We start from the raw sequence: 19,131 nt of genomic DNA, 5'->3' as shown, positions 1-19,131 counted from the left end.
AAAAAAGGGTATCAGAAATTAGAAATGAAAAAAAAAGTGAAAAGTTGCTCTTTTCAAAAAAACCTAAACACATTTACAGACATCTACTCCTCATTTATTGACTTTCTCATTATCTGACATTTCACATTTACAACAATAGTAAAAAAATCTATTATTCGACAGTTTTGTGCTTTAACAACTTACATCAGCCAGCAGTGAATGCCAAGGTGCCAGGCAACAGTAATGCTGGCTGTGGTGGCTAGGTTATGTTTCAGCTTGGCTGGTCCATGATTCTCAGTGGTTTGGCAGTTATGTAATGATGTAATTTGGCAGTTGTGTAATGATGTAGTCACCCTCCATTTTGTGATTTAATGTGGTCATCCTCCATTTTCACATAATGGCAATTTTCACGTAACAGCCTCGTCTTTGGAACCTAACCACATCGATAAGTGAGGAATGGAAAGATTTCTTCATGGGGAGATTTTTTATTGTTGTTGTTTTATTATTATTATTAGTCTTAAATAGTCTGGCCTCTACACTAAACCAGATCACAGGAAATAATAGCATCTTCGAGTAAAGAATCTGGCCTTTAAATTTTCACAGGAAATCACATTGTACTAAATGGCTGAGCAAAACATACTTGGTTTTATTTGACATGTTGAACATATTAGCCTGTGCTTCCATCTGAAATATCTCAGCTTTTTCAGGGTGTTGGTGCAACGGCACTGGAGGTGGAGAGAAGACACAACAAGTGACAGTTAAAATTAATGTGCAATTCTGCTTCCTTTAGAATCTTTCCCCCCACAGGCCAGCCTGTGACTAGCAGAAGTGTACAACACAGACGTGGTTACCCCAACAAAACGGAATAGCTGCAACCTTTCAATGTCTCCTCTCAAACCTCCTCTTAAATGCAAAGTTTTCAAAAAAAGTAAAACTTTGCAGCTCTCATGCATTTAAAATACAATTTTGGCAGAAAAAAAACTTCACAGTATATGCAGCTTTTTAGTAAACTGTCTTATTAGAGAAAGAGAATTAATGCATTTTGGGAGTTACAGAATTTTTAGTTGAGTCTGTTCTGATTCGTAGAGACCTTGTGTATCACAGAATGAACCATTGCCCAGGCCTGTGCCATCTTCACAATCTTTGCTAAGTTTCAGCACATTGTTGCAGCCACTGTGCCAGCCCCTCCTTCGGTATAAAGTCCAGGTTTTTCCAGCAAAGTGAACTTCTCACTACCCCAAGGAAATGTGCTCCCAACCAGTCTTCGTTACAGGAGTGCAGGAGGAGTTTAAGTCAATTCACTTTGTGGTGAAGCCAGAAACCTCATTTTGTTCAGCACTTAAAATCCCCACAAACGAATTGTTGACAGGAGCTGCTGATGGAAAACAGTTTGGAGTCTTATTTCTCCTGTTCATACTGTGTGGATGTTCTAAAGTGAAGGGAAATGACTGAAACGCAGGAAACAGAGCAAGATGAAAAAGAACTGGATGTCTCACAGACTAGGTTACGAACACATAAGCAATGATACGTCAGTAAGTTTGGGATTGCAATTTTCATAACAGTATTTCTGAGCTTGTGGCTCTCAAAAGAGCGAAAGATACATTATCATTACAAAAACCAAACCCATTGCTGTCGAATCAATTCTGACTCATAGCGACCTTATAGGACAGAGTAGAACTGCCCCATACAGTTTCTAAGGAGTGGCTGGTGGATTTGAACTGCCCACCTTTTGGTTAGCAGCCAGCCTTTTGGTTAGCAGCTGTAGCTGTTAACCACTACCACACCAGGGGCCCATACTATCATTAGTGTCAGTTTATCTCATTTCTACTCAGTACGATTTTTTTTTTTTTTTAATTTCACATTTGGACAAATAAAAATGATTTCATACTTCCATAACTGAAAATCCCCTTCTTTTAATCTCTTTAATATAATGGTATCTCTTAATTGCTTTGAACTGGAGAATATGTCCAAGAGGCAGCTTCCTGTCTACACAGTTTCTATCAGTCCCAGTGCCTGGCTTGCTGCCATAGGCCAGAGAACTTACTGGTGCTGGGCGGAGAAGCGAGGCCTTTTGCAGAGTCAGGCTGTGCATCAGACTTGCCAGGTAGCTTTCTAAGAGGACACATCTCCCGGTACTATTTCCAGACTTTGTGATGCAGAATATACGGAATCTCCAAGTAAGAGACCAGGAATCTAAGTGTGGAAAATTTCTTCCAGGTGTGTTGGGCTTGCAGACAGCTTTGAGAATTGCTGACATACAGTGCTAGCACTCCTTTCTTTTACTTCTCTCTCTACTGTTAATAAGGAAACCTTAGATAGTTGCCATTAAGTTGACTCAAGCTCATGGCAACCTTATGCACAACAAAACGAAACATTGCCCAGTCCTGTGTCATCCTCACGACCACAGAATCCATTGTTGGAGCTGTCGTTTCCATCCATCTCATTGAGGGGTCTCCCTCACCCTTGCTGGCCTTCTGCTTCACTAAGCATGATGTTTTCCTCCAGCAGTTGATCCTTCTGGATGACATGTCCAAAGCAAGCGAGTTGGGCAGTGTTCTGTGGTGATCCATGAGGTTTTCATTGGCTAATTTTCAGAAGTAGATCACCAAGCCTTTCTTCTTACTCTGTCTTGGTCTGGAAGCTCTGCAGAGACCACCATGGATGACCTACTGGTATTTGAAATACCAGTGATACAGCTTCCAGCATCACAGCAACATGCAAGCCACCACAGTACAACAAATTATGTGTTTATTAATAGAGTTGTTACCAGTTGGAGATTAGTGGTTGCTAGTTTTTAATTTTTAAACATCAACAATCAGTATTGATTTAATGATTTACTTAGTCATAAGACCTACGATTCATTCAGTAAGCCATTATTCATGCTTTCCAAAGGCGATGACTTTGCTTTTATTTTGCTTCAAGCAGTGATGCAGAAGCCCTTTGACCTGCCATTTCCCAAAAGCATCTACCATGTCAGAGTAGCTCTCTGGTAGCTGAAAATCATGGTGCCAGCTGAGTTATCCACTGCTGAGTGCATTTTAATATGGTCCTGCAAAGATGGAACTTTCCTACACTGATGTCCATTGGCACTGAATAGCTGAAAATATACATTTCCAATCACTCTTAATTAGGAGAAGGTGTTGGCACACAATTTCTCCTTATTGTAGGGTGTAGAATTCCTTTCATGGATCTGATCATTGTAACAGCAGAAATAAACCCATTGCCATAGAGTCAATTCCAACTCACAGCAACCCTATAGGGCAGAGTAGAACTGCCCCATAGGGTTCCCCAGGCTGCAATCTTTATGGAAGCAGACTGCCACTTCTGTCTCCCACAGAGCGACTGGTGGGTTCAAACCACTGACCTTTTGGTTAGCAGCTGAGCACTTAACCACTTTGCCACCAGGACTCCTTAACACCAGAAATACCCATCCCCAAATCATCTCATTAATGATTTAAATAAGAAGACAGTTGCTTACTTAGCTTTGTGCAGAACTATGATATATGACTTTTCCTGATGAATGTACATGATACTCAAGGAATTGTAATATATAAACTGAGGAGTCCTTTCTCCCTAACCAGAAGTTGACCACCAGGATTGAGGCACCTGGCAGCCACTAATGTAGGTGTCATAGAATAGTTAGAATCACCAGGTTAAATTGGAAGCAAAGGTGGGGAAGAAATGAAGGTGGACAAGAAATCTGTCTGTGGCTTAAAATGAACAGCAGGAAGATACATTGGAAGGTCAAAGGAAAGAAAAAAAAATGATGATGAATGGCTAGCAAAGGTGTTGCCGAGCCTACCTGAGGAATGACTTCAATATTGGCAATAAACCTAACGAGAACTCATTATACGGAGATGTAATTATAATTAAGAAAATGAATAAATACAGAGCAGAAAACCAACACTGGGAGGTTACTGAGAGGGATGAGTTAATGTCTAGCTTGTCTAGTCTTTTATTTTGCTTTTAGTCTTCCTTCCCATCTCACCTGGCTCCTTTGATGTCATTACACTCTGGTTAATTACATGTTAGTTAGCCTATTCTCCTCTCCTCATTTACCTTGGTGGCCCAAAATGGACTGTCTTAGGGCACCAGGGTTCTATTGCTTGGTCTAACGCAGTACTATTTATAATTAGCACCTATGCATCTTGCTGGTTACAATACATAATAAAATGTGTTCACTGTCCCTCCTTCAAGCTTAAAATAAATACACCAGAGGTGTTATCAACTAAGGAGACCCAAATAGAATTTTATAGTCTGATGGTTGCACTATAAATTCCTCTGGATATAGTGAAGGAATCAAGGGCACCAGAGAGTCAAGTTCAGGAAGAAAGGGGTAGGAATGGGACAAAAGCCAAAGTGTATTTGAAAGTTCTACACAAAGCTGTTTTAGGACAAATCACTCAGCCTGTCTGGCTCAGCTCTTTGCAGTGTCTTCAGCAGTGGACGCCCTGAGTGGTGTAGACGTAAATGTGCTCAGTTGCCATCTGCAAGGTTGGAGTTTTGCACCCATCCAGGGGCACCTTAGAAGAAAGCCCAGGTGATCTATTTCCAGACTCAGCCATTGACAGCCCTGTGGAGCACAGTTCTACCCTGACACACAACAACGGCAACTGGTGGCCATCAGCGATAACCAGTTGAAGACATGCTACGGTGCAAGTGCAAAGGGCACCAGGGTTTCTCATGAAGACGGAGTGCATGGTAAAGAAAAAAAAGGTTCGACCCCTAAATGAAGACATCACATCAGTTACTCCTGCTGTCTAATCTACAAAGTCAGGAGAGAGGCACCATCAGAGGTGGTGTGCATATGTGTTCCATCTCAGCAAGTGGCAAATGTGTCTGCCCAGTGAATTCATTGTCTCTTGGGCCTTCCAGAACAAACAGTACTGGCTTAAACTCCCACAGCTCTGCTTTTAGTGAAATCATATTCAGGTGTTAGAGCAGTGACCCTGTCTCAGTCCGGAAGCTCCCCTGAAACCTATTCAGCACCATAGCAACACGCAAGCCTCCACTGACAGACCGGTAGGGAGTGCACATGAGGTGCATTGGCCAGGAATCGAAGCCAGGTTTCCACATGGAAGTTCAGAATTCTACCACTGAACCATCAGTGTCCCTGCCTTTCCTCTGGTGGTAGATAAATCCATGGACATGGGTACTCAGGTCTTCATTTCTAGCTTTGGAAGGGTCAAGGATAAAAAGATGCAACCCAAATTCCTTGGATGCCATTTTGTGAAGATAACCACTTCCGTTGTAGATGTGGGCCCTCTGAGGTCGAAGGGCCAAGCCACCCCACTGCAGGAGTGGTGACAGGTAAGCACCCCTCCCAGCAACACAGGCCAGAGAGGATTAACGAGTAGGAAAGAGGCTAAGACACTAGCTCTCTGAGCCTGGCATTTCTGGCAGGGCTCTCTTAAGTGTCTGGCTTTGGAGTTTAAAGAGGAGATAGGATGTTAAATTGCTAGATCTTCCCCTGCCCTTGATAAATTCAAATGATTGTTGACAGCCAGTGTGAAGGTTGATGTACCTCCTGGAGGAGATAAATGTTTAATAGTCCAATAATCAAGTAGCATTATGATTTTTTTTTTCCTACATTCAGAGACAGCAGCTTTGTGCTTTACCTCCTAAGCAAGGTAAATAATTTTTTTTTTTTTTCCCTTAACCGTGACGCTTTTTGAAATTTCAGTTCAGAGGTGGTAAAAAGCAAAAAGACGCCCAAGTTGGAATGGCTTACTGCTGCAGACAGGCCATTTCCCGGCAAGCTGATTTGGAGAGTGAATGAAACATCTCATTATTGGCGCTAATCCTTACTGATGGTGTTTTAACTTACAAGCCTGTGGCTAATTGCACAACTACCAATTAAAGCATGGTGACCTCATTTGTTGACAACAGTGCAGATCAAAGGGAAAGGAGAGGATGGGAAAACAGCTGTGAATTAGTCCCGCGAGGACGGTGATGTCGGAGAGCAGTTGAGCATCCATCCAGTAGAGCAACACCCTCTGACTGCTGACTGTTCCTTAGAGATTGTTGGTGGCATTGTCCTTAGAGGAAACCCTCAGGCCTGTCGCTGAAAAAATCTGAAGACCTGCAACCAGAAAACACAGGCCGCTCTGCCAGGATGGCAGAGTGGGAATAATTCATAGTGGCATGAGTGGAAAGCTAAGGAGGGCAGTGTTATGGATTGAATTGTGTGCCTCAAAAATGTGTATCAACTTGGCTAGGCCATGATTCCCGGTATTGTGACTGTTCACCATTTTGTCATCTGGTGTCATTTTTCTGTATGTTGTGGATCCTACCTCTAAGATGTTAATGAGGCAGGATTGGAGGCAGTTATGTTAATGAGGCAGGACTCAATCTACAAAATTAGGTTGTGTCTTCAGTCCATCTCTTTGGAGATATAAAAGAAGCAAGCAGAGAGACACAGGGACCTTATAACCACCAGGAAAGTAGTGACAGGAGCAGAGTTTGTCCTTTGGACCCAGGGTCCCTGAGATGAGAAGCCCCTCAACCAGGGGAAGATTGATGACAAAGACCTTCCCCCAGAGCCGACAAAGAGAAAGCCTTCCCCTGGGGTTAGTACCCTGAATTTGGGCATCTAGCTTCCTAGACTGTGAGAGAATACATTCCCCTTTGTTAAAGCCATCCACTTGTGGTACTTCTGTTATAGCAGCACTAGAGAACTAAGACAGGCATACAACTGAGGGAACACACATGAGGGAGAGCTGTGCGTGTACGCAGGCTGCCTTGGGATTAACCAGTTGCTGTGTCAAGTTGATTGCCACTCCTGGGGGACCCATGTGTGTCAGGGTAGAGGTGTGCTCCATAGAGTTTTTAATCAATGGGTGATTTCTTAGAAGTAGATCACAAGGCCTTTCTCCCAAGGTGCCTTTGGGTGGATGAGAACCTCAACCTTTCAGTTAGCAGCCAGGCCCATTAACCATTTGCACCACCCAGAGACTCCTCAGATCTTAGAGGTAAAGCACCATAGTGAGAGAAAGGAACTATTTATTTTAAACCTTTAGCTGGACAAACTGTTATAGTATCTTTGTGCCCAGTGAAAAGGAAATGTATAATCTAGAACACCATGCCCTTGCTATATTTTTCCTTTCCCAAATGCCAAATAATAGCCCCTTTCTCCTGCAGGAGAAAGATGTGGCAGTCTGCTTCCATAAAGATTTACAGCTTTGGAAACCCTGTTGGGTCGCTATGAGTTGGAATCGACTCAACGGCAGTGGATTTGGGTTTTTTGTTTTTGTTTTTATATGCATACACCATTCTTTCAGTTAAACAATTCTCAGACCTCTCTTTAACATACAAAAATTACTGAAAACATTAAAACCAAAACCGTTGTCGTCGCGTCGATTCCGATTCAGAGCGACCCTGTGGGACAGAATAGAACTACTCCATAGGGCTTCCAGGCAGCAGCTAGTGGACTCAAATTGCCGACCTGTTGGTTAGCAGCTGTGGCTCTTAACCACTGCACCACCAGGGTTCAGATTAAGGTAAGCATGGGAAAATGTTGAGCAGTCCAAGAAGCTGAGTATTTTTCCCTACAGATTGGAGTATCACCCAGCCTCTCCCTGAGACACTTGGATTTTTTTTCTAACTTAGCACCATGCTTTCAAATATAACAGCCTTCAGTCACCATGAAACAGCCTTCCATGGCACCAGCTTATCCTTTACTGAGCCAGCTGGGAAGAAAAAATATGTATCTAGATTTATCCAGTTATCGGTGGCTTAGGTTAGCAGCTGGTGAGGTTTTCACAAGCCTGAGCCCGCACATTTTGAGCGCCACCTGGTGGCTAGAGATTAGATCGGGCATCTGGTGGGCAGGGGCGTTCTGTGCTGCTCTTGGAGGTATCAAAGGTGGAAAGAACAAAAGAAAGAAAGAATAGTAGCTGTTCTGCAGTCTTGGCAAAGGAAGAGAGTGCCAGGCTCTTTGTCTTTTTACTGCTGGCACATGTGAACTCTTTAACGGGTTGGTTGTTATTATTATTTTTTTACACACGCAATTCTCATCGCCCTTGCTTTGTGCAGGTGGATGCTGCTGTGACTCCTGAGGAGCGCCACCTCTCCAAGATGCAGCAGAACGGCTATGAAAACCCCACCTACAAGTTCTTCGAGCAAATGCAGAACTAGACCCGCCGCCACAGCAGCCTCTGAAGTGGGACAGCAAAACCATTGCTTCACGACTCATCGGTGTTCCTTCATAGAATAAGGGGGAAAGAAACAAACCCTTCTGTCTTATTATTTACTCATCACCACCTTCGGACAGCTGTGCTGTAACACAAGTAGATGCCTGAACTTGAATTAATATACAAATCAGTCATGTATTCTCTCCCTTTATCTTCTGGTCTCTACGCTTCGTTATTCTTGGGTTTTGTGGACTGTAAAGAATTTAGCTGTATCAAACTAGTGCATGACTAGACCTCTCCTGATTATTTATCACGCGTAGCCCCTTAGCCAGTTGTATATTATTCCTGTGGTTTGTGACCCAGTTACGTCCTAATGGAAATCTGCTTTAAGGGTCGATGGCGGATGCTTCCTGTGAACGTGGGAGTTTAGCTGCTTCTCTTGCCTACGTATTCTATTCCTGATCACTATGCATTTTAACGTTCAGCGTTTTGAAGTATTCCAAATGATTTAGAGACTTGCCCACAATTGTGTTTTACTGTACAGATTGCTGCTTCTGCTATAATTGTGATATAGGAATTCTGAGGATACACGTTGGTTTCTTTGTGCCTGTTTTATGTGCACACATTAGGCATTGAGAATGGAAACTTTTTTGTCCATGTATCTTGGGATCTTTGATAAAGAAAAGAACCCCTGTTCATTGTCAGTACCTTTACTGGGGGGGGGGGAGGAGCTGATGCTCTGCTGGTCTTAAATTACCAAGAATTCTCCCCAAAATCTTTTTCTGCAGAATGACTGTACAGAATCATTGCTTATGACGTGATAGCTTTCTACGCTGTGTTACGGAAATAAATTAAATCAAATAACCCTGGGCAAGACTTTTCTTTGAAAGGTGACTTACATTAAATATGCAAAGTAAATCTTTGGTGGGGGAAAAGAGGTGGCTTCAGTGTCCTTTAACCAGTCTAAAACATTTCATTTATGATACCACAGAAGATGAAGAGGGAAGGGGCAACATAAGGGAATGTGGAAAGCATGCCTGGACCAACCCTTCTTTAAGATTTGTCTTCAGTTTGTATAAAATGGTGTTTTCATGTAAATAAATACATTCCTGGAGGAGTGTCATTGCGCTGGTGTGACTGATTCTATGGTGACATCTTTTGGATTGTTTAGTGATCTAAAGACTAGTGGGAAAGCTTTTATCAAATGTTGGACATCCACCCTAGTTGCATCCAAGCAGAAAATTTAGGGCAACATGAGTATCACAGTGCTAGTAAAAGATAGTTAACAATAAAATGTCATAAAAATAATATTTGCACTCAGTCCAAAATATTTTGATGCTGTAGCTTGATCTTCACATTTGTTCCAAAGGAGAGATGAAAAGAAAACGTTCAAGGAAGATAAAAGCTAAGACCGGGTAATAGACATTTCTCTCTAAAAGCATTTCTCAACCTCTACACTATTGACTTTTTGTTCCAAGAAATTCTTTGTCATGGAGGCTGTCCTGGCATTGTAGGATGTTTAATAGCCTCGCTGGCCTCTTCCCAACTAGATGCCAATAGCACACCCCACTGTGATAATCAAAAATGTCTCCAGATGTTGCCAAATGTCCTTTAAACCCATTGCTGCCGAGTCAATTCCAATTCATAGCAACCCTATAGGACTGAGTAGAACCACCCCATAGGGTTTCTAAGGAACAGCTGGTGGATTCATACTGCTGACCTTTTGGTTAATAGCCAAATGCTTAAAGCACTGCACCACCAGGGCTACAAAAGTCCTTTAGGGAGGCAAAATCAACCCCCACTTGAGAACTAGAGCTCTTTATTTTAAAACAATGTCATATGGGCATAATTTGTAATTGTGGAAGCTTATCCGGCTACATAGTGCTGCTAACCAAAAAGGTCAGCAGTTCAAATCCACCAGCTACTTCTTGGAAACCCTACAGGGCAGTTCTCCTCTGTCCTATAGGGTCACTAGGAGTTGGAATCAACTCAGTAGCAACGGGTATCCTGCTATTCCAAAGGACAAAGGGCACCTTGACCTGGTTGCCTGGGCTGTGTTGTTCTTGGTATCAAGTGAACCTGAGAACTAGCCAGTACATTTTGCTTTAAATTATAGTGTTTTAAACTAAAAAACACTGAGCACAGAAAATTACTCAAAATTGTTTCATCGTATCCCTATGCAGTATGAACAGACTCCGTTAAAACTCATCTGAACGTGGCCTATTTTCATGAGAATCTTAATAGCATCTCCCATGCTGTGTTAAGGGCAATTAGACTGGACTGCTAGGTAAAGATACGTAATATATGATGGAGCCCTGGCAGTGCAGTGGTTGAGAGCTCAGGCAGCAAACCAAAAGGTTGGCAGTTCGAATCCACCAGTTGCTTCTTGGAAACCTTGTGGGCAGTATTTCCTTGTCCTGTAGAGTCACTGTGAGTTGGAATTGACTTGGCAGCAACAGGTATATGTATAAGCTACAGTTCTAGTTTGCCTGACTCAGAGAGAGGTAGCTAATAAGGCAGAAAAATGAATCCTAGCATAATAGTACATTTCTGATGGCCCTAATGAGGTGAAACCCAACTTTCTCAGACATGACACTATGAGACTTCACTCACAAAACAGTGTTCAACAATCATGGTAGCAACAAGCTTTCTGTTACCATGTCAGAGCTATTCAGGGGCAGGAGGCAGGATTTTCAAAACATTACATCTCCCATACTTTGGACATGTATGGGGGGGATCAGTCCCTGGAGAAATACATCATGCTTGGTGAAGTAAAGGGTCAGCGAAAAAGGGGAAGACCCTCGACAAGATGGATTGACACAGTGGTTGCAACAATGGGCTCAAGCATAGCAACAATTGTGGGATGGCGTAGGACCAGGCAATATTTTCTATGAGTCGGAGTCAACTTGATGGCATCTAACAACAACAAATATATATATATATATATATACACACACACACATATACATATACATATATATAATAGAATTATGAAAAGGAAAGATAATGTTCTATTGATTCTCAAAATGAGAGATACTGAAAGGATTCTCCTGATGATATGGGCATTAATCAATAGGGTAATTTACACAGAACTGAAGTGTTAACCAAATAGAATTATAGGTAGTAGTTGTCCAGGTGAAAGAGCGAGCGTTTTTTTGAGGGGGAAAGAGGTTGGCGTGGCCTATCTAATGGGTGAGGAATGGCACCCCAATATAGTTTTAATTTTTATCTAACTTCTTATAAAAAAAGTTGGACATAATTTCATATGTTCAGGAGACCTTTTCTGTCTCTGAATTGTTTTTGTCTTTTATTTGTGGCTTGAAGTCTACTTGTATTAAGATTGCAATCCCTGCTGTCTTACTGGTTCCATTTGTCTGATCAATTTTTGTCCATCGCTTTATTTTTAACTTCTTGAATTGCTGTGTTTTAAGTGTGCGTCTTGTGTTCGGCAGAGTTGGGTTTTTGCAATATGAGCCAATTTGAAAATCTTTTCTTCTAATGGGCAAGTTAAGTCCATTCAGTTGCATTGCTATGACTGCTGCATTTGCTCTCAATCCTGTCATTTCTTACGTTGTAATTACTAAGGGTATTATATTTACTCCATGTCCTTTTGCCTTTTTTATTTTTGGTATATGGAAAGCTTTGCATTCTTATTCTAATGATTGTTTTTCTTAGTTACCTAGTGTTGCTATAGCAGAAATACCACAAGTGGGTGGCTTTAAGGAACAGAAACTATTTTCGCACAGTTTTGAAGGCTAAGAGTACATTTCAGGGAGTGTTGACTTCTGTGAGGCTCTCCTAGTTTCTGGTGTCTGCAGATGTTCCTTGGCGTCACTTGGTGTCTGTCTTTCCTCTACCTGTGTCTCTGTGTCTATATTGCCCTCTTTATAACTCAGAAGTGGTTAGGTTTAGGAGCCATCCTACATTGGTATAACCTCATTATCATAACAAAAGAAAATCCTTTTTTCCAAACCAAACTCAAAACCTGTTTCCTTCAAACTGATTCCAACTCAGTGATCCTATAGGACAGAGTGGAACTGCCCCATAAGGTTTCCAAGGAGTGGCTCATGGATTTGAACTGCTGACCTTTTGGTTAGCAGCCAAGCTCTTAACCACTGAGTCACCAGGCAGGGCCATATTTATAGGTACAGGGGTTAGGATTGCAACACATATCTTGAGGAAACACAAATTTAATCTATAACATTACCTTTGTACTAATACTTATTGTAGTGGTCTTCATCGCTCTTCCTATTTCTTTTTTTTTTTTCTACTTACTCTTTTACTATTTGTGTTTTCCAAACGGTGTATTTAACTCTTACCGATACAATCGTCTTGCTCTTCTTCCCCCTTTTCTCTTACTTCACCTGTTTTTCAGTTGCATTTGTTCTGCTTTATCAGAACATAAACTTTTTCCATATTCTTCTTCATCCCATGACCCCACCATTGTTTTAGTTTTAGCTCAACAATTGAATATGTGAAATGCTCTCCATCCGTCCTTCTGTGACAGTTCCAGACATCTTGTGGTTGGATGAAGCCCACCCTCCAGGTGATTCCTCAGGTAGAGCACATGTATGCAGCATTCCTGGTGCTCTGGCACATTCACAACTGATTTTCTCTGGCTTTGAACTTTGAAGGGCAGCTTCGTTGATATAATCCCTTTCATTTTTCCCTAAGTTTCTTGAAAATGCTGCTCCACTGTTACCTGAGAAATCTGATGCCAATCTAATTTCCTTGCCTTTGTGAATGATTTCATCTTTTTGCCTGAAGGCTCTGAGGGTTCACTCCCCCCCCTCCCTTATCTTTAAAGTTTAATCATTTTACAAGACTACATCTCAGAGTTGATTATTCTGGCTCAATGTTCCCAGATACCTTCAGGGACCTTTCAATGTATAAAAAAAAAATGTATAGGTTCTTTTATTTCTGGAACTTTTTCTTGGATTATAGTTTTAAATATTCTGGCCCGTTACTTTTATTTTCTTCTTCAGGGATACCAATAAAGCAAATATTTGGCCTCCTTTGCCTGTCTTCCATTTCAATCTCTTTCTCTCTGACCCTTTTTATTTTCTTTATCCCATTTCCATTCTCTCGGTTCTTTTCCTTCTTTCATTCAGTGCCCTTTATTACGTTTTTATTTGAACCCATTCTCCTTTGGGTACCTTGTAATCTATTCTTCATATCTGATACGATTTTGTGATCTTCTACAGGTAGTCCCCTACTTGTGACGGGGTTCTGTTCCAAGGAATCCCTCGTAAATCAGTTCTAATGTAAGTTGAATACGTCATTTTTTTTCCTTTAGTTTTCATTATTATTGCCTTTTATTATCAGTACCTTTATAAATATGGTAGTGTTTGGAACAGTAAATCATAAAATTGAACGTCTGTGAGTGGACATCTGAGAATGATAACATCAGCAAATACACACCGCAACATTGTAGCACGGTCGCAAGTGTGGTTCATCTTAACTCGAATATGTCGTAAGTAGGGGACTACCTGTATTTCTTTTCTGAATTCAGTCAATGCTAGTTTCATTTTTTTCTGGTTTTTGTTCTTTACTTAGTTTTTGCGTTTCTGAACTTCGCTTTTGTATTTCTGATTCAGGGAACTTTCCATATCCCCAGTTGGGTGTTGGAGCATATTTAATTCAATTTGGCTTGTTCTCACAGTTTTCTTCAGCTTTGTGGTCGTTCGTGGGGGAGACCTCACCAGCAAAAGAACGCTTTATTCACAATTCCTGACTTGCAGTAGTTCTGTAGGGAGGTGTTCTGCTTACTGCTGTTCTTACTCACTTCATGGGCAAGGTGTCTAGTGTAAGAGCACGTTCTCTGGTCACTTCTTGTCTCTTCTCTGCAGTTTATCTTATGGCTGGTGTTGGGGTGGCAGAGGGAAGAGGGAAAAGGTTAATGTGTGATGTTTCTATTTTCTGCAGGGTCCTTATTTTACTCACTGACTCTCTTTTTTTCTGCAGTGCTTCTCCAAGTCTGCCCCTACTGATCCCGCAGACATTCAAGTCCCCTCCCTCCAGTCAGGCTCTGAGCTACCAAGTCCTGATGGGGTTCAGTATTTTGGTGTATATGATTTTACTTTCTGGAGTGATTCTGTGTTTTCTCAAGTCCTCTGCTCCACTCCACTCTTCCCCGGTCTTTTCACTCCTCTCCCCAAATGTCCACACCCATAGGCTTGCGGTGGTTACAGTAGGTCCTCTGTTGGAGTTTGTTTCTTTTTGACTTTTGTACAGATAATTTGAAGGTTACGGCATTACTGCCTCTTAGTAATGCTCAAGGGGAAGATCCCACCACCTTTATCAGGAAGTGCCCACACTAACCAAAAAAAAAACCACCGCCATCAAACCAATTCCAACTCATAGTGACCCTGTAGGACAGAGAAGAACTGCCCCATGGGGTTTCCAAGGAGTGGTAGCCAACCTTTTGCTTAGCAGTCGAACGCTTAATCGCTGCACCACCAAGACGCATGTGTTTTAAAAACTGCCCAGGTGATTCTAACGTGCAGCCAGCGTGGGGAACCATTGTTATATTACTGTCTGAGTAGTCTAGAGCTGCTGTAACAGAACTATCAGAGATGGGCAGCCTTAACAGAAATGTGTTTTCTCACAGCTCTGGAGGCTGGAAATCCGAGTTCAGAGTATGGCTCTAAGGGGAGATTATTTCTTTGACTATTTCAACTTCTAGTAGCTGCCAGCAACCCTTGGAGTTCCTGGGTTTGTAGATTCATCTGCCTCTGTTGTCATCACAGTCTTTCTCCCCTGTATGTGCTTGCTTGTCTCTGTGTCATCCTGCTTTTTTCATAACTCGGAAATGACGGAATTTAGGACACACCCTACAGTGGCATGGCCTCGTTAATATAACCAAAAACCATATTTCAAATGTGATCACATCCACAGGTACAGGAGTTAGGATTCCAACACACATTTTGGGGAAACTCAATTCAATCCATAACAATCACAAAGGGCTTTTTTTTTTTTTTTTAATTGTGTTTTAAGTTTACAGCATGAATTAGTTTCTCATTCAAAAATTCATGCACAAATTGTTTTGTGACTTTGGCTGCAACCTCCACAATGTGTCAGCACTCTCCGCCTTTCCCTTTCCACCTCGGGTTTTTGTGTCCATTCTTCCAGTTTTCCAGTCCCTTCTTGCTTTCGTCTTTGCTTTTGGGGAGGTGTTGCCAATTTGGTCTCCATACACTTGATTGAACCAAGAAGCAGATTCCTCACTTGTGTTATTGTTTGTTTTATAGGCCTGTGGCTGAAAGGTGGACTTCAGGGGTGGCTTCAGTTCTGAGTTAGCAGAATATCCCAGGCCATCTTCTCTGGGGTTCCTCCAGTCTCTGTCAGACCAGTAAGTCTGGTCTTTTTCTGTAAGTTTGAATTTTGTTCTACATTTTTCTCCCACTCTGTCCGGAGCCCTCTACTGTGATCCTTGTCAGAGCCATTGGTGACGAAATGCTTTTTAATATATTTTACTCATATTGTCCCAAAAATCCTTTGGCTTCCAGACTTGTTTTCCTCCTGAGTCCACGGGGTACTATTCAGAGCTGTGTCTTTCAGAGGCTTTCTCACTCACCTGCATCAGAATCACCTCTGAGTCTTGCAAAATACTGCAGTTTACTGGTTCCCACCCTGGATCTACTAATCTTAGTACAGCTCAGTAGTCTCTGTGGAAACCTAGGAATCTGCAGTTTGAATAAGTCCCACCCCCTCACCCCCCCCCCCATGATTGTAAGCCCTGGAAGTTCCTGAGAATCAAGCTTTGGATGATGGGGGTCCCCCAGGTTCTCCAATCAGGCTTCTCTTCTAGATTCTGACCCAAATAATCCCAGCCACTTGGGAGGTATTAACTATAACTCATATATGCAAATCCATAGTGGAAGCGTAGCTCTTTTTCCTGAGCTCAGGCCCAGGTTCCTATTTTTCTTTTAATAACATACATGCAGTGCATGATAATTATAAAAAATAGGAAGAAAAAAAGATCCACTCATAATTCTCACCATCCAGATGTAATTTATTGTTAATATTTTTGCATATATAATTTCAGCATTTTTAAATCACAGTCATTTATCTCCCTTTTTTAAAAAAACATCTTTTGACCCATACCTTGCTTTTTTCTCTTGCTTTAGTATTTGTATTTTCTCATGTCACTTAAAAATTCTTTACAATAGTCATTTTTAATGACTGCACCAGGATGTTTGTCTTATTTTAGAAAACTTTTACTGTTATAAATAATGTTTGAATCAGTACGTTTGTGCACAAATCATTGCTTGGTTTCAATTTTGTTCTTTTTGTCTATTTAATGAGATACCGTTTAGCCTGTACTTGAAGAACGCAGACTCTTGAGCCCGTCTCTGCCACATGTTAACTGAGTGACCTCGGCCTTTGTTCCTGCGTCTGTGAAATAATAGCACTTCCTACAGTGGCTGTGAAGAATAAATAAGTTAATATATAAAAGTGCTTAGGACAGTGCTGACAGGTACTAAATGGTTAGCTACTCAGGAAAGAATCAAGGAAGTAGAATTGCACACTGAATTCAACTGGATGTTAAATTCTTATATCTCTTCATTCACAATACCAAATGGATTTCCAAAAAAAACGTAGTTCCCGCCCATCAGCAGTGTCAGAAGGTCCTCTCAAAGTGCCCCTGGGGAGAGGAGGTGGGCTCAGACCAAGAGCACACAGTGGGAATAGGGCTGCCAGGCTCTGGCTTGGAGGATGGAGGTGTGCCACTTTGGCCCCACCCCCAGCCTTCACCATGGCCAATAAGGGCACACACTGATGAAATGTGGCCCCAACAAGAATAAACAGAGAGCAGCTTGGGCAATTTGCATCATCAGGTTGAAATTTCAAAACAGAGACTAATTTTTGGCCTTGGGGCACAATGGTAGTTCAGCAGTAGAATTCTCATCTTTCATGCAGGAGTCCCGGTTCTATTCCAGGCACCTTATATGCAGCCACCACCCATCTGTCAGTGGATGCTTAGTGATGCTATGATGCTGAACCCATTTCAGTGGAGCCTCCAGACTGAGATGGACCAGGAAGCAAGGTCTGGAGTTCTACTTCTGAAAATCAGCCAGTGAAAATCCTCTGGATCACAGCGGTCCAGGTTGACATCTGATTGCAGCTCACAACAACAAATTGTGGCCTGACTACACACACCATTTTCCTGTTAGGCTCAGAGATGATTCTCCTGTAAAAGATTTTTGAAATGGTCCTGAGGCTGTTTTCTTTTATACCTTCTCCCCTAACCACAAACATCTAAGGGTCTTACAACTCCATCCTGAGAAAACAGACTGGACAACTGAACAGATGGATTGCCCAGGCCAGGAGAAGAGGAAGCCCTTTGAAAACTGACGAATGCTACACAAATTACAGTGAAATGGTTTTCTGCATGTTGGAGAAACTGGAATACAAATCATGTATGCAATTCTCTTGCATTCATTATTTATTTACTTTGTCGAATACATTTGCAGATCAAATCTGCATGTTTCACTGTAGCTATGAAAGTGGCAATAAGCTGCCCTCCCGCTCCTCCAGCGACTAATCAGCCCTGAGGCTAACTAGCAGGGAGGACCTCGTTTCTAACATTGCTTTCTTTGGAAAGTTTTGAGAATACTTTCCAAAGTAAATGATTTTAATTGACAATACGTTTAACAAATGCTGGATAACCTTTCTGCGTGCTTCAGAACGTACTGCAATTTTTAACCACCCTCAACTAACTTTTTTGTCAGAGTTCTGTTTCTCCAAAGAGGAATCTTTCTAATTGCTCCCAAACTCTTCTTTTCAATTTGTGAGATGGTTGCTGCTGTTATATCTTGCCTCATTCATTCATTGAATGCAGTAATTTACTACTTACTGCACGCATTCAGACACAATACCAGGTACTGGGGATACAATACTCCAAAAAAAAAAAAAAAAGACATTGTTCCGCCTTGGAGACCTTACCATCTAGTTAAAACCAAACCAAACCAAACCTAGTGCTGTCGAGTCAATTCCAACTCATAGCGACCCTATACCATCCAGTTGGGAAGACTAAAATAAAGTGTTTTAAATCACCAAATTAATATCAGTTTATAACTGTGGTGAATGCTATAAAGGAGATTGTGACAGCTGGGTACTCTGAGAAGTAGATGCTGAGATGGAGTTAGGAGCTTGTCTTAGTCATGTAGTGCTGCTATAACAGAAATACCACAAGTGGATGGCTTTAACAAAGAGAAATTTATTCCCTCACAGTAGAGTAGGCTAGAAGTCTAAATTCAGGGCTTTGGTTCCAGGGGAAGACTTTGTCTCTTTGTTGGCTTTGGAGGAAGCTCCTTCTCATCAATCTTCCCCTGAACTAGAAGCTTCTCCATGCAGGAACTGCTCTGCTCCTGGCACTACTTTCTTGGTGGTATGAGGTCCCCCTGTCTCTCTGCTCACTTCTCTCTTTTATATCTCAAAAGAGATGGACTGAAGAGAAAACCTAATCTTGTAGATTGAGTCCTGCCTCATTAACATAGCTGCCGCCTATCCCCCCTCATTAACATCATGGAGGGAGGATTTACAACACATAGGAAAATCACATCGGATGACAAAATGGTGGACAATCACACAATACTTGGAATCATGGCCTAGCCAAACTGATACAGTTATTTTGGGGGGACACAATTCAAGCTATGACAGAGTGCAAGAGGATAATTGGAGGGTAATGCAGGAGACACGGGTTTGATTCCCAGCCAATGCATCTCATGCACAGCCACCACCCAACTGTCAATGGAGGCTTGTTTGCTGCTATAACGTTAACAGGTTTCAGCAGAGCTTCAGGCTAAAACAGACTAGGAAGGAAGGCCTAGGGATCTACTTCCAAAAATCAGCCCGTGAAAACCCTATAGACCACAATGGTCTAATCCAGAAGTGATCACGGAGATGATGCAGGTTTGGGCGGTTTTTTCATTGTGTTGTGTATGGGGTTGCTATGAAATCAGGGTTGGCTCGGTGGCGGCTAACAACAACAGATGTCTGTGAAAGAAAGAAAGCG

The 19,131-nt window shown here is 41.9% G+C and overlaps 1 protein-coding gene across 4 annotated transcripts in view; it reads left to right on the top strand.

The window, feature by feature from the left end:
- Positions 1-8,980, top strand: part of APP (amyloid beta precursor protein) — a 295,049-nt gene extending 286,069 nt beyond the window's left edge. For all 4 annotated transcript variants that reach the window (XM_064273133.1, XM_064273132.1, XM_064273131.1 and 1 more), the window contains one exon: positions 8,014-8,980. In XM_064273133.1, the coding sequence (XP_064129203.1) occupies positions 8,014-8,115 (102 nt within the window). In that variant the 3' untranslated portion in view covers positions 8,116-8,980. The remainder of the gene's footprint in view (positions 1-8,013) is intronic.
- The last annotated feature ends 10,151 nt before the right edge of the window (positions 8,981-19,131 follow it).

The sequence above is a fragment of the Loxodonta africana genome, chromosome 20 (assembly GCF_030014295.1).
Source record: "Loxodonta africana isolate mLoxAfr1 chromosome 20, mLoxAfr1.hap2, whole genome shotgun sequence".
Classification (NCBI taxonomy): Eukaryota; Metazoa; Chordata; class Mammalia; order Proboscidea; family Elephantidae; genus Loxodonta; species Loxodonta africana.
The sequence above is the reverse complement of the archived record's forward strand: the minus strand, read 5'-3'. Positions and strand labels throughout refer to the sequence as shown.